Source organism: Oryx dammah, unplaced genomic scaffold (assembly GCF_014754425.2).
Source record: "Oryx dammah isolate SB20612 unplaced genomic scaffold, SCBI_Odam_1.1 HiC_scaffold_1, whole genome shotgun sequence".
In the NCBI taxonomy this organism is placed as follows: Eukaryota; Metazoa; Chordata; class Mammalia; order Artiodactyla; family Bovidae; genus Oryx; species Oryx dammah.
The window spans coordinates 99,626,968-99,641,683 of record NW_024070185.1 but is presented as its reverse complement, the minus strand read 5'-3'; the positions used below and the strand labels follow the sequence as shown (position 1 = coordinate 99,641,683).

Genomic DNA, 14,716 nt, shown 5'->3' with positions numbered 1-14,716 from the left:
AAAAAAAAAGAAAAGAAGCAGCAAGAAAGTGGGCATTTCTGCTGCATATTTGAAGTCAGAGACTTTGGGGATTGATGAGAAAGACATGAGGGTTTCTCTGTGTAACATAGTCTGATACAGAGCCGAGGTTCAGGCAGTGTCCATGGAAGGAAGCCAGTGACTTTTCATGGGTGTGTGTCTCTCTGCACCAGTGCCTCTGATAAGGGTCTGAATGTGTTGCCTAGCGAGTCAAGGGGGAACTTTTAAAGCTAAATATGTTTGTAACAAACGTACAGACCATGGGATTTGCTGCTGCTAGAAGAAATTAAGTAGGAAGAGAAGTGGATCTATTGGTCCAGATGCTGGGACTGTCGGAAGGTGGTGAGAGAGGAGAGAAACCCTTCCCAGGTCTTTCCAGAAACCGGCTAGGAGTATCCTAACGCACACCCTGCTCTGGAAAAGCCTTAGTTCAGATTCTTAATTTTTTTCCCTAGGAAATTGTTCTCTGGCCTTCCTTCTTCAGTTTTGCCAACAGGCTTTCCCACTGGGCATGTGCCATTATGTGTGTGGGAACAAAAAGGGAGAAGCTTGTCAGTTTCAGGGACTGTTGTGCATTTTGATTTAAAAATATATTTATTTTACTGATGGTATTGTAATTATGGACTTCCCCAATATTTATAGTATTACAGCTCTACTTGTATTTCATATTTGTTTTCTCAGACTTTTTATTTTGTATTGTGATAGAGCCTATTGACAATGTTCTGGTAGTTTCAGGTGAACAGCGAAGGGACTCAGCCATTCATATACCTATATCCATCCTCTCCCAAACCCTCCTCCCATCCAGGATATCACATAATGTATTTCACTTTTTAGAGGAACTTTAGAATGGAAAGCAAGAGGGCTCATGAGAAAAAGTAAGTATCCAGGCATTCAACCTTTCAAGCTGGTAGTTTACCTGGCGAACTTTTCTATGTTTCAGGTCCACATTTGGGGCCAGAGATGGTATCAGAAAGGATTTGCCCAGGAAATGATCTTTAATATCACTGCCAGCAGTCAGACTCCTGAGACGTGTTTGGACCTGAGTCCAGGTACCAACTACAGTGTCAGCATCCAGGCTTTGTCTTCTGAACTTCCTGTGGTCATCTCCCTGACAACCCAGATAACAGGTAAATCTTGAATAACAGCATTTGGCCGAACGAAATCGCTGCAGAGCTGTATAGGCTCAAAGAGGCACGCTATTACTTTTTATCATTATATGATGAACTTTAAGAGAAAGAGGAAGAAGGATATGAGATTGGAGAAAGGTTCTCAAGGGACTTCCCTGAAACTGTAATGTTTTATTTCTTAAAAAGATATCTGAAACAAAATAGCATTGAATAAATCTGGAGGGTGTGTCCATGGGTGTTGGTTACATTCCTTCTGGATATTTGAACTACTTCATCCTTAAGAAGAATTTGTCTTCTGACTGTTTCTTTCTCAGTAACATATTTGTCATTCTGTTACAAGTACCTTAAGAGTGGGCTACCCTCCGGGGGAGAATGACTGGCAGTCTCACTCTAGTACCCTAGAAAATCACTCTCCACTCATTTTCTCATCTGGCCTCAAATCTGTGATGGTGTCCTCCAAGCCCCCCAATACACACGCTCTGAGCTAATTATCAGAGTATTAGTTTCTTGTGTCTTATTTCCCTGATAAATTAGAAGTAATCAGGTGAGGACTTCCTACTCCCAAAGTCTCCCAGGGCTGCCTGCAGGCAGAACCTATATTTTATCTTCTCTCTTGATGCCAACTCTCTTGCCCCTGCCTTCCCTTAATCCTGCCACCCCTTCTTGCCTCATCTGTTCCCCCAGTAAAGAATGAGTCCCACCACTGCACTGGCAGGTGGTCATGCCTCCTTTGTAAATGGAAACAAAGGTAGACATGCTTCTTTGGATGCCGGACCCTCTGCAGCTGCTCTCTCTTGTCTCAGCCCCTCTTGACAGTGAAACTCCTTGCAAGAACGTTGTGGAGACAACCACATCCTTACCTCCTCTTCTGTCTTTAACTGTTTCCAGTCCAGAGGCATTTGTTCTCAATGCTTTACTGGGGCTGCCTCTATCTTGCAAAATCCGCCGGCCAATTTTATTCTTATTTGATTTTCTCTATAGCATTTGGCATCCCCTCCTTGAAATACCTTTTCTCTTGGCTTTTGGATCCTGCTGTCTCGCTGGCTGCTCTTTCCCAGTCTGTTCCACCAGTTCTGTCTACTTTAATGTTGCCCCGCCCTCTGCCTTCTCATCCTTTTACTTCATTATCTACCCTTTCTGCCTCTGTGATCTCTACCAGTCTCATGGCTACAAACAATATCTGTATTTTGACAATCCCCAAATATGTGTCCTAGTCACATTGGAGAAGGCAATGGCAACCCACTCCAGTACTCTTGCTGGGCAGGTCCCATGGATGGAGGAGCCTGGTAGGCTGCAGTCCACGGGATCGCTAGGAGTCAGACACGACTTCACTTTCACTTTTCACTTTCACGCATAGGAGAAGGAAATGGCAACCTACACCAACCAGTCTGGAGAGCCTTGTCTGGAGAATCCCAGGGACGGGAGAGCCGGGTGGGCTGCCGTCTATGCGGTCGCACAGAGTCGGACACGACTGAAGCGACTTAGCAGTAGCAGTCACAGTCTCTCCTCTGAGCTCCATATATCTACCTGTCTCCAATATCTTATTTGAACATCTAATAAGCAAGACCAATAGAACTTTTGATTTCTGATCTTTGTCTTTACCCCATAAATTCATTTTCCACCCAGGTTTCTCTGTCTCAGTCATTGGCATTCCTATTCACTGACTGCTCAAGCCATAAAGTAATTGTAATTAATTCTGCTTCTCCCATCAGTTTCTAGTCCTTAACAAGCTGGCTTGTTCCTGAAATAAACATTATGAATCCAACCACTTGTACCCCCTTTGCCTTTACAACTAGCAACTTAATCCAAGCTAGCAACTTCTTGCTTGGACTCCTGCAATAGCTTCTAAATCTTCTCCCTGCTTTCACAGTTGCCTGTCACCTGCTCCTGTCTTCATCTTCACCAGAGCTTTAAAAAATCACTCAAGGGATTTCCCGGGCAGCCCAGTGGTTAAGACTTCATGCTTCCAATGTAGGGGACATGGGTTTGATCCCTGGGGGCTAAAATCCAATGTGTTGCACAGCGCAGCCAAAAGATTAAAAAAATAAAAAAAAATTGAAATAAAAAAATATTTAAGAAGATCACTCAAAGTGTCATACTGAGTGAAGTAAATCAGACAGAGAAAAACAAATATGTAATGTTGCTTATATGTGGAATCTAAAAAATGGTACAAATGAACTTATTTACAAAACAGAAATGGAGTCACAGATATAAAAAACAAACTTATAGTTACTGGAGGGAAAGGACGGGCAGGATAAATTAGGAAATTGGGATTGACAAATACACACAACCGTATATAAGGCTTCCCTGATAACTCACTTGGTAAAGAATTTGCCTGCAATGCAGGAGACCCCAGCTTGATCTCTGGGTTGGAAAGATCTGCTGGAGAAGAGATAGGCTACCCACTCCAGTATTTTTGGGTTTCCCTTGTGGCTCAGCTGGTAAAGAATCTGCCTGCAATGCAGGAGACCTGGGTTTGATCCCTGGGTTGGGAAGATCCCCTGGAGAAGGGAAAAGCTACCCACTCCAGTATTCTGGCCTGCAGAATTCCATGGACTGTATAGTCCTTGGGGTGGCAAAGAGTTAGACACGACTAAGCAACTTTCACTTTCGCAACAATATATAAAATAGATAACAAATAAGGACCTATTGTATAGCACAAAGAACTCTACTCAATACTCTGTAATGACCTGTATGGAAAAAGAGTCTAAAAAAAGAGTGGATATATGTATATGTAAAACTTGTTCACTTTGCTGTACACCTGAAACTAACAAAACATTGTAAATCGACTATATTCCAATAAAAAATTAATTAAAAAAGAAAAACATTCACATAAGAACGTCATCCCCAGCTCAAAACTGTCGGATGAGTTTGCGTTAGTGTTGGAATAGAATCCATGTGCCTGACCACGGAACATATAGTCTGGCCCTTGCTTGCCTCACTGACCTCATCTTCCTCTGCCCTCTCTCTTTCTCACTAAGCATCAGCTGCCTCCCTACCTTCCTTGCTATTTCTCAAACGGGTCAGACTTGTTTTTGCATCCAGACCTTTCCATCTGGTGCTTACTGATCCTTAGATACGCCCTCCACATGTCCTTGTTATATAGTCACTAAGTCATGTTTGATTCTTTTGCGACCGACTGTAGCCTTCAGGCCCCCTGACAGGGGATGTCCCAAGCTAGAAAATACTGGAGCTGGTGGCCATTTCCTTCTCCAGGGCATCTTCCTGGCCCAGGGATCAAACCCGCATCTCCTGCATTGCAGGCAGTTTCTTTACACCTGAGCCACCGGGGAAGCCCTGTCACTCAGGTTTCTGCTCAAATTCATCCTTTCAAAAATCACCTCCCCATCACCACCCCATCACTCTCTATCCATTTCCTCTGTTTGAATTTCTTCACGGAACTCATTTCAGAACTTGTATTTTGACTTTTACTTGTTTGTTTTCTTTTCCCCTACTAAAATAGGAGCCCTCTGATGGCAGAGATTTTTGTCTGTGTGTTCTGCCTTGAATCCCCAACACATAAGGATCGTGCTAGCCCACGTAAGGACAATGATAGCACAGCAAAGAAATATTTTTGTAATGAACGCATATGAAAACTAATCTCAAAATGGCCAGCGGGTGGTGTTGGCATTGAGAAAATGCCTGGTTAGTTAATGAAAGCTTTAGACCAAAAAAGAATTCACCAGCTGGTGAGTTGGAAGGAAATGTTCAATTTGGGCATTTCTTCCCATGGTGATTTATCAAGATAAATAGCTGTTCAATCTCCTACTCTTTGGTCCTTCTCCTGTTTGGACGTTTTGCACTGCTGATTCACATTAGCATTTCATATGTTTTGATTTGGGAGAGAGAGTTTCATCTTGATGAGCCTCATTTATACCTTGTTTTGTACATGAAACAGCCTGGTAGCTCACGCACTCTGTATCTGTGCTCATGGCCACCAGGGGACACTGTTGAGCTATTTGAATTCATTGAGACCCTGCCTGTCTGTTTTCCCTATCTATCCCACTTTAAAGAATCTGCAATTTTAAAAAAGTGTGAAAGTTCTAAGCAAACAAACAAGAGAATAACAGACCCCAAGCCCTCCCTTTAATGAATAAGAGATGTGCTTCCTTGCCTAAGATGTGACTCTGTTTTAGTGAAATTGTAAACTTTTGAATTTTACCAGAAATGTGAGGCAAGGGGTTTGGACTTGGAGTATGCAGCAGCTGGTTTCCCAGAAGAAAAGTGCATAAAATTTCCATTCTGAGTGTCTTACGTTAAGTTAAATCTTACTGATGGGAACAAGATGAAAGCATGCGCTTTAAATATATTGCTGACCTCAGGGGAGAATGAAAGTTTTTGGAATGTTGAAGGACAGAGGCAAGTGTTGCAGTGAAAACAAAAGAGGGTGCTGGTGAGAAGGGTGATGAGATGGAGAGGAGATCACAGTGCTTCTGACTCATAGCCCACACACTTCCGCAGGCAGCCTGTTGATGGGAATTCCTCAGAATAGCCCCACCATTCATTCACACACCCTTTAGGTCAAGGGGAAGAATGAACGTTTATCCTTGATGTAGACCCAAAAGGTCAGAAGAGCTGTCACACACAGGTCATGCTGTTTTCTCTTGTTGCTGTTCAGTTGCTCAGTCATGTTCCACTCTTTGCGACCTCATAGAGGTCACATGCCAGGCTCCTGTGTCCTCTGCTCCCGAAATTTGCTCAGATTCATGTCCATTGACTCAGTGATGCTATTTAACCATTTCATCCTCTGCCACCCGCTTCTTCTGCCTCCAATCTTTCCCAGCATCAGCGTCTTTTCCAATGTGTTGGCTCTTCACATCAGGTGGCCAAAGTATTGGATCTTCAGCTTCAGTCCTTCCAATGAATATTCAGGATTGATTTCCTTTAGAATTGACTGGTTTGATCTCCTTGCAATCCAAGGGACTCTCAAGAGTCTTCTCCAACACCAGGGTTCAAAAGTATCAATTCTTCAGCGATCAGCTTTCTTTATGGTCCACCTCTCATATCTGTACATGATTATTGGAAAGACCGTAGCTTTGACTATATGGACCTTCATTGGCAAAGTGATATCTCTGCTTTTTAATATGCATCTAGGTTTGCCAAGTCAAAAAGCTTATAGGCAAAATTTTCTTCTTAGAGATAGGAGAGAACCAGAGTGGGAGAGGTGGAGGGAGGGGGGAATAGAGGCGGAAAGAGAGAGAAAGCCAGTACCTGCAGGTAGATAAACCACTTAGTCGACACAATGCAGTGATCATCTGTGGTTGATGGTTATAATGGAACCAAGAGTGCTGGAAGAGAAAAAGGAAACAAATATATAGAAGAAATCATTTCTTCCTGAGTCTATCTTCAGTGCCAAGACTGGCAACGTACACGAGAACTTCCCCATCTCTATTTGTAATAAGGAAAAGAGAATGCACCTTTTCAGATGTTCAGGAGAGCCACTGAAAACACAGGTGTGTCCCAAGCTTTACTGGACTATCCCTTTCGCAGAGAGGTCCAGTCAGGATAGCTCTGATTCCCGCTCCAGGACTAGGGACCACTGCCTGCACTTCTGACCCCTTGTCTCTTACTGTTGTGTCCTCAGGAAAGGACCAGGCGGGACCAGGTGTCTTGAGTTCTGCTGGCGTGGGCTTCTCTTCCACAGACCATCTAAGGGCTGTGAACTCCTGTGTCTGCAGTGAGGGCTTCATCTCCGCAGGCTGGATGCGGGGCACCACCCTGGCTCCTGCTGGCCTTCACCCCAGCTGTTCTCCTCTTTGTCCAGGCTCTCTCAGTCTTTCATGGGCACAGATTCCTTGATGTCTGAGGCCCTTATGTTAGGTCAGCCCAGGATGAAGGCACACATGTCCTTCCATACCTCCAAGGGTCAACTGTCCTCTAGTCCCCAGAAATCTCCCAGCTACTTTCTAGCTTCAGATCAACCCCCAGCCCCTTAAGGAAATGACTCTTTGGGGATGGATGTCTCCCTGCTCTTCTCACTGAAAGCATCTGCACCTCCTCTGAGGCCCCACAGAGACAAGATGGTACACCACCGAGGAAAGCAGGCTGGATGTGTTATTTCCACAATGTTATATTAACGTTGTGTGAGTGCTAAGTCGCTTCAGTCTTGTCTGACTCTTTGTGACCCTGTGGACCAGAGCCTGCCAGGCTCCTCCATTCATGGGATTCTCCAGGGAAGAATACTGGAGTGGGTTGCCATTCCCTTCTTCAGGGGATCTTCCCAACCCAGGGATCAAACCCATATCTCTTCCATCTCCTACATTGGCGGGTGGATTCTTTACTACTGGTGCCACCTGGGAAGCCCATCCTATATTAGTATTAGCTGCTTATAAAATATGAATGGGAAAGTTTCTTTATATTGAAAGCCTAAAAGGCAGGGCTTCTGTGTGTTGGAGTGGTTGAAAGGTATACTGAAACATAACAATTAATTCAGCAAATACCTATTGATTGGTTATGTACAAAGACCAGTGCTAGATGCTGAAGGAGATAAAAATAAAAAGCAGATGGTTCCTTCTCCTTGGGAAGCCAAGTCTGATAACCTTACTGACAAGGGAGTTGCAGCTCACCATATGATACCTGATGACTTATGGCATAAGCTCTATTTTCTCCATTGCTGTCAATTTCAATTTATCATGCCAGCCTGGTGGGCTACCATCCATGGGATCAGAGAGTCAGACACGACTGTGCAACTAACACACTCACACTAAGTCGGGGTCGTGGTCCAATTAGGAGATGCTGAGGATTAGAAAAGAACCTCTAGGGTTTCTTTACTTTTATATATTCATGTATGTTAGTTCCTTGCAATTACTTGATGCTTATAGCATAAGGTTGGGACCTTTGCTTAAGTTTGGTGCAGACAAAATTTTCCCTTACTTTTTGTTCATTTTAGTGGGTCTTAGAGGAATAACACATTTGCACTTCTGTTACTTCCTTTCTCTCACTGACTTTAATAGTTTGCCTACATTAATGATTAATCTTTTGTTATACATATTGCACCCCCGGTTATGTACTCTTGAATTTTCTTTTCAGTATTCTTTTTGACATTCAGACATTTTAAGTTTTCATGTAATCAATTCTATTGATTCTTTTATAGTTTCTGCCTCGGGTCATGCCAAGAAAAGCCTTTCCCACTCTGCAATCAGATCAGTTCTTATTCTCTACTATTTTCTAATGCTTCTTAACAATTTTGCTTTTCACATTTTAGCTTGCAACAATCTGGAATTTGTTTAGATGTGTGGTGTAAGGCTAAATTTACATGGTAACTTTTCTCCCCCCAAATGATCAGCCAGTTTCCCCATCATCTTTGGAAAGACTGTTTATGCCACACACTATATTCTCATTTGTTTATTTGGGTCTCTTTCTTGATTATCTAGCTTGCCTACCCTGTGCTTTTACCTTCTTATTTTAGTTATTGTAACTTTATAGTATATTTAATATTTTGGGGGACAAGTTCTGCCTCATTGCTTTTCTCCTGAATCTTCAAAGTTTTCTCAGCCTCCATAATTTCCTTTGTCACTTCTAGGAGAGAATGGACATTGTTGGCATCTAGGAGGGGCAGTGAATGTCTTCCTTCTGGGTCTGCCCCCAGCTCACATACTCAGGGTGAAAGAACTCCACCCCAGACACGACCCATTTCTTGCCTTGGGTCTGATTTGGTTTAAATCAGTAATAGGCCGATGGAAAGGAGAGCAGACCAGCCAAAGACAGCAGTTTGGGGAAGAGAAACAGCACCTTGGAAAATATGGCTAGAAGTAAAGTTATCTGCCTGCAATGCGGGAGACCTGGGTTCAGTTCCTGGGTTGGGAAGATCCCCTGGAGAAGGGAAAGGCTACCCACTCCAATGTTCTGGCCTGGAGAATTCCATGGATTGTATAGTCCTCGGGATAGCAAAGAGTTGGACATGACTGAGAGATTTTCACTAAGGTTGCTGCGGCTGCTCTGAGTCGCTTCAGTCGTGTCTGACTCTGTGCGACCCCATAGACGGCAGCCCACCCGGCTCCCCTGTCCCTGGGATTCTCCAGGCAAGAACACTGGAGTGGGTTGCCATTTCCTTCTCCAGTGCATGAAAGTGAAAAGTGAAAGTGAAGTCGTTCAGTCATGTCCGACTCTTCGCAACCTCATGGACTGCAGCCCACCAGGCTCCTCCATCCATGGGATTTTCCAGGCAAGAGTACTGGAGTGGGGTGCCGTTGCCTTCTCCATCACTAAGGTTATTTAACCTCAAAAATGCAGAAAAGAAACAGTCTACTCAAGTTCGGCTTTTGCATTTGAGAGAAAAAACAGACTATTTATAAGGTGGGAAAGGCGGTGAGCAGGCAGAACAGAAAGCAGTCTAGAAGTCATGTGTTGATTGAATCAACTGGATGGTTGTGTCCTTAGAACTGGAAGGACGGACGATGCTGGGCCTGAAAGGGGCAATGCGGCACAGAACAACGGGGGGCGGTGGGGGGGGCCCTCCCTGCCCTGCTGTGGGCCCGCCTTCCCTAAACTGGGCAGGCGCTTTTTTCTGCTGTTCCTGGAGTGGGTGAGAAACTGGGTGGTTTTAAAAGGTTCGCCAAGAGATTAGAGGACCTAGAATTATTCATCTCAGAGAAGAGCAAACAGAGGAATAACTTAAAAGAGCCGGAGGAGGGTTCTCACACAGAAAAGAGTAAACAGTTAATCTCCCTCTGGGCTGAAAACAGGAAATGTGTGATAAAAACCACTTACTTTCCTGTGAGGACAAAATGTCACCAATGAAAGGGCCTTTCAGTGGGAGCCTGAGGGCTGAGTGTAGAGATACTCGGAATGCTCCTGTGCCCTGGTGGGGAACCTGGAGGGGCTTTTCAGTCCTCTTTTCCCCTCTCTCCATTGCTGGCTGGCTGCAGGAGGCTAGCCACTGTCTGCCTCAGGGGTGTTGTGGAATTTCTTTCTGGCTGCCTCTTGGAAAGGCGGTGGACCTTTCAACTGAAAGTAGAGGCTGTTCCAAGCCACCCCAAGGGCCTTTAACAGTGCCAGAGATGGACAGAAAACATGATTTGTATGGCCACTGTATCTGCGTGGTGTTGGAAGAAATTCTAGACTTAGTGTTTAATAAACACTACAGGAAATTCTCGCTCGTCCACCTGGTCTTAGATTCCTGGGTGTCCTGGTGGTCCACTCTGGGCCCTCATCTTTTCTCAGATGCCTTTATACCGTCTCTCTGGGCTGCCGTATGTGCGAAGTCGCTTCAGTTGTGTCCGACTCTTCGCAACCCTATGGACTGTAGCCCACCAGGCTTCTCTGTCCAAGGGATTTTCCAGGCAGGAATCCTGGAGCGGGTTGCCATGCCCTCCTCCAGGGGATTTTCCAGACCCAGGGATTGAATCCATGTCTCTTATGTCTCCGGCATTGGCAGGTGGGTTGTTTACCACTGATGCCACCTGGGAAGCCCCTTCTGTTGATGACTGACTCCATGTCGCCATCACAGTTTGCTCGTAAGCTCTGGACCGCATTTCTAACTGCCTGCTGGGCGGTTTCACAAGGATTTCAAACTTAACAGGTCTAGAAGTCAGCTGCGGCTGAACCTTCCCCCAGACTTTGATGAATGACGTCACTGCTGACTCAGTGACCAAAACCAATGCCCAGCTTCCTTCCCCTTCCTTCCACCACTTTCCGTTCCGTCTCTGCCCCACGTATCTCCTCCATCTGCCCCCTCTTTTCCCTTGTGAGCACCATCACTTGCTTCAGGCCTCAGACACTTCTTACCCAGATTTTGGACAATCTGTGCTTTTGCTCTTTTCCAATTCATCCTCCAGCTGGCGGTCTAAATTGTCTTTCTAAGATATACATCTGCTAAGAATCTTTAGATGACTTCTGCTTATTTACAGGACCTCAGATCTGACCTAGACACACGCCGCTTAATTTTTATTTACTTATTTATTTGATTTTGGCTGCACTACGTCTTCCTTACTGCCGGCGGGTTTCCTTAGTTGCGGAGAGTGGAGACCACCCTTTTTTGTGTTGCTGGGGCTTCTCAACGAGGCGGCTTCTCTTGTTGCGGAGCACAGGCTTTAGGCACATGCGCTTCAGTAGTTGTAGCTCGTGGGCTCAGGAGTTGTGGCACGTGGGCTTAGTTGCTCCTTGGCATGTGGGATCTTCCTGGACCAGGGATCGAACCTGTGTCCCCTGCACTGGCAGGCGGATTCTCATCCACTGTGCCACCAAGGAAGTCCTACATTTCTCACTTTATTTTCTGTCTCTGCTGAGCTGGAACTCAACCTTTTGGCTACACTGAACTGCTGTTCTCTCTCTGCATGCACTCTCTCTCACCTCCCGCCTCTGAGTATATCAGTTTCTGTATTTGATAGGCTCACCCCACTGCCCTGGGTCAGGCATTCTTTCCCTGCATTCCTACCACTCTCATTATTAGCTCCAAGCACCACCTGTTTACAAGACTCTGCTATCAGACTCTGAGCTCCTGGAAAGCAGAAACCATGTCGTCCATGGCTGTTTCTCCCAGCCTCACATAGAGGTGGCTAGTAAATATTTGTTGAAAGGCAGTGTGTAAATAGCATATTCAGTAGAGTTTTAAGACCTATCTTGGAAGGTTTAAACTTTTTTTTTTTAAATTATAATTTGAATTGAAAATTTCTACTCCAAATCTATTTTCTAATCGGGTAAAAGAGTCTTGAGTGTCTGTTTTGGCCTTCTAGTTCTTAATTTCACTGTGGCAGCATTCAGGGGAATTTCGGGGGGACTTCATATTTTATTTTTTCTCTTTCTATCTCTCTCTGTAACTCTCATCCACTTGATAGCACTGTTGAGAAGATTAAATGAGATGAGGCATATATAGGACATATCTATATATGTGTTGTGCAGCCAACACATGTTAACTGTGTGACCCCCAAGGCAGAGTGGTGGCTGGTATGTTCATACTGTGAATGTAACTCCCAGTTAGATGATGCAACCCTGGTGTCAACCAGTCAGTGCATTCTCTTCCCCATGAAGTAACTATTTGGGAAATCTGGCTGCTGGGGAAAGCAAGATAAGGGCAGACAGCTGTGTGATTATAAAGGCTCTAGAAGTCTAGGGAATTCCCTCGCAGTCCAGAGGTTAGGACTCCACGCTTTCACTGCTGAGTTGCAGGTTCAATCCTTGGTCAGGTGGCTGATTCATGTTGATGTGTGGCAAAAGCCATCACAATATTGTAAAGTAATTATCCTCCAATTAAATTAATTAATTAAAAATAAAATTTAAAAAATACAAGGATAATCACGTACACACACACACACAAATCCCTGGTCAGGGAACTAAGATCCCACAAGCTGCACAGAGCAGCCAAAATAATAATAATTAATAATAATAATAAATTTTCCCAAAGGATCTAAAAGTCGGATATGCTGGTCTCCTCACCAAATAGGAATCTATCTTCCAAGATAATTGAAATGACCACAGCCTCCACCCTCTGTTAGTGCTGGGGCATCACTTTTTAAAAGAATTATAATAAAATACATACAACATAAACTGTACTATTTTCATCATTTTTCAGGGCACAAGTTATTGGCATTAAGTACATTCACAGTGCTGTAAACCATTACCATTATCTATTTCAAAAATGTTTTCATCACCTCAAACAGAAACTCTGTTGACCATTAAGCAATAACTCCCTGTTCCCCATCCACACCCTCAGCCCCTGGCAACCTCCAATGTATTTCTGTCTCTATGGATTTACCTGTTCCAGAGATTTCACGCAAGTGGAATCGTGCGATATTTGTCCTTCTGGGTCTGGCATATTTCTCTTAGCATCATGTGTTCAGGATTTGCCCGTGTTGGAGCCTGTGTCCAAATTTGCTCATCACTTCTTTCCTGAAAACCTTCCTCTTGATGTCCCATGAGGACCAACCACTTTCTTCATGTTTCTGCTTGTTCTGATCACATCCGTTTTCTTCTTTGCAACATGTTTTCAGAGCCTCCCCTTCCGGAAGTAGACTTTTTCACTGTGCACGGAGAGTCTCTGCCACGCTTGCGACTGAGGAAAGCCACCGAGAAAAATGGACCCATCAGGTGAGTAGAGGCCTCTTTCCCATGGCTGCCCAGTGGCTGCCCATGGAGTGTTTTGGAAACACTGATTCGAGTGAGGATGAGCTTTCTCTCTAGGTGGCTACACTGCGGTAGTTAAGGCAATGGGCCTCTTTTTTTGTTTCCTTGGGCACAGACTGGGCTTCCCTGATAGCTCAGTTGGTAAAGAATCCACCTGCAATGCAGGAAACCCTGGTTCAATCCCTGGGTCAGGAAGATCTGCTAGAGAAGGGATAGGCTACCCACTCCAGTATTCTTGGGCTTCTCTTGTGACTCAGCTGGTAAAGAATCTGCCTGTAATGAGAGAGACCTCGGTTCAGTCCCTGGGTAGGGAAGATCTGCTGGAGAAGAGAAAGGCTATCCAATCCAGTATTCTGGCCTGGAGAATTCCATGGACTGTATAGTCCATGGGGTCGCAAAGAGTTGGACATGACTAAGTGACTTTCACTGACGGCACAGACTGAGCCTTTAATTCCAACCAGCACCCTCCTTAGTGAATAGAGAGATTTTTAAGAGACCAGAGATGAACGTTTGGGCAGCTGAACTCAAGAAACTGAATCTGCTCCTTTGGTCATTGAATAAGCATTGTTTGGGTGCCTGTGACATGTCGGGCAGTATCCTTTGCACTCATGCCTCCAGGTATACCCATTAGTGATGGTGGATCAGGAGCATCATTTCATTTACCAAAGACAGAATGTATTTTCCTTTATTGAAGGGTGACCTTGGGGTGTGTGTAGTGGCCTCTGGGAGAGTCATTTGGATAATTCCTTTAATTCATTCAAGTACTGAGATGTGGGTGAGGCATTGCATTGCTAATAACTGTTTCTTGAACTCCAGATGGTATTAGGGTGGAAGTGATTTACATCAGGTGGTGGACTGTGTTGTGTCCAATTAAGCTTTTTATTTACACAGGTCATGGCAGGATCGGGAAAGCAGAAATATTCCCTTTTTAGAGAGGAAGATTGATGTTCACCTGGGGAGATGAGCAGCTTACTGACAGGAGTCTAGAAAAATGGGATAGATGATCTTATCTGCAATACAGAAATAGAGACACAAACAGAGAAAAAAATGTATGGACACCAAGGAGGGAAAGAGAAGGGTGGGATGAATTGGGAGATTGCAGCTGATTCATATACACTACTATATATAAAATTGGTAACTTATGAGAACCTACTGTACAGCGTAGGTAATTCTACTCGGTGCTCTGTGGTGAGCTACATGGGAAGGAAATCCACAAAAGAGGGGGTGTATGTATAGATGATTCACTTTGCTGTACCATAGAAATTCTTCCAACACTGTAATTATACGCCAATAAAAATTAACTTTAAAAAAGAGGAGATGGCAATATCCTGCTTCCTTGACCTAACCCACACTACCTATGTCTCTCCTGACCCTTCAGTCTGATGACCCTCCAGTACAATCAGGGTAAAATTCATGAGATAGCGCAAAACTGTCCAAAGAAAGTCTAGCAAAATTATCTGTGTGTCCATTTATAATGAAACTTGGGCTCTTTGTGTCTGTTCGTTTGAGCC

General features: G+C 44.4%; 1 protein-coding gene across 1 annotated transcript in view; it reads left to right on the top strand.

Moving 5' to 3' along the window:
* The window catches only part of SUSD1 (sushi domain containing 1), a 135,131-nt gene that overhangs the window by 97,026 nt on the left and 23,389 nt on the right, over window positions 1-14,716 (top strand). The window contains exons 12-13 of the mRNA XM_040239531.1: window positions 959-1,145; window positions 13,073-13,169. Coding sequence (XP_040095465.1) covers window positions 959-1,145; window positions 13,073-13,169 — 284 coding nt within the window. The remainder of the gene's footprint in view (window positions 1-958; window positions 1,146-13,072; window positions 13,170-14,716) is intronic.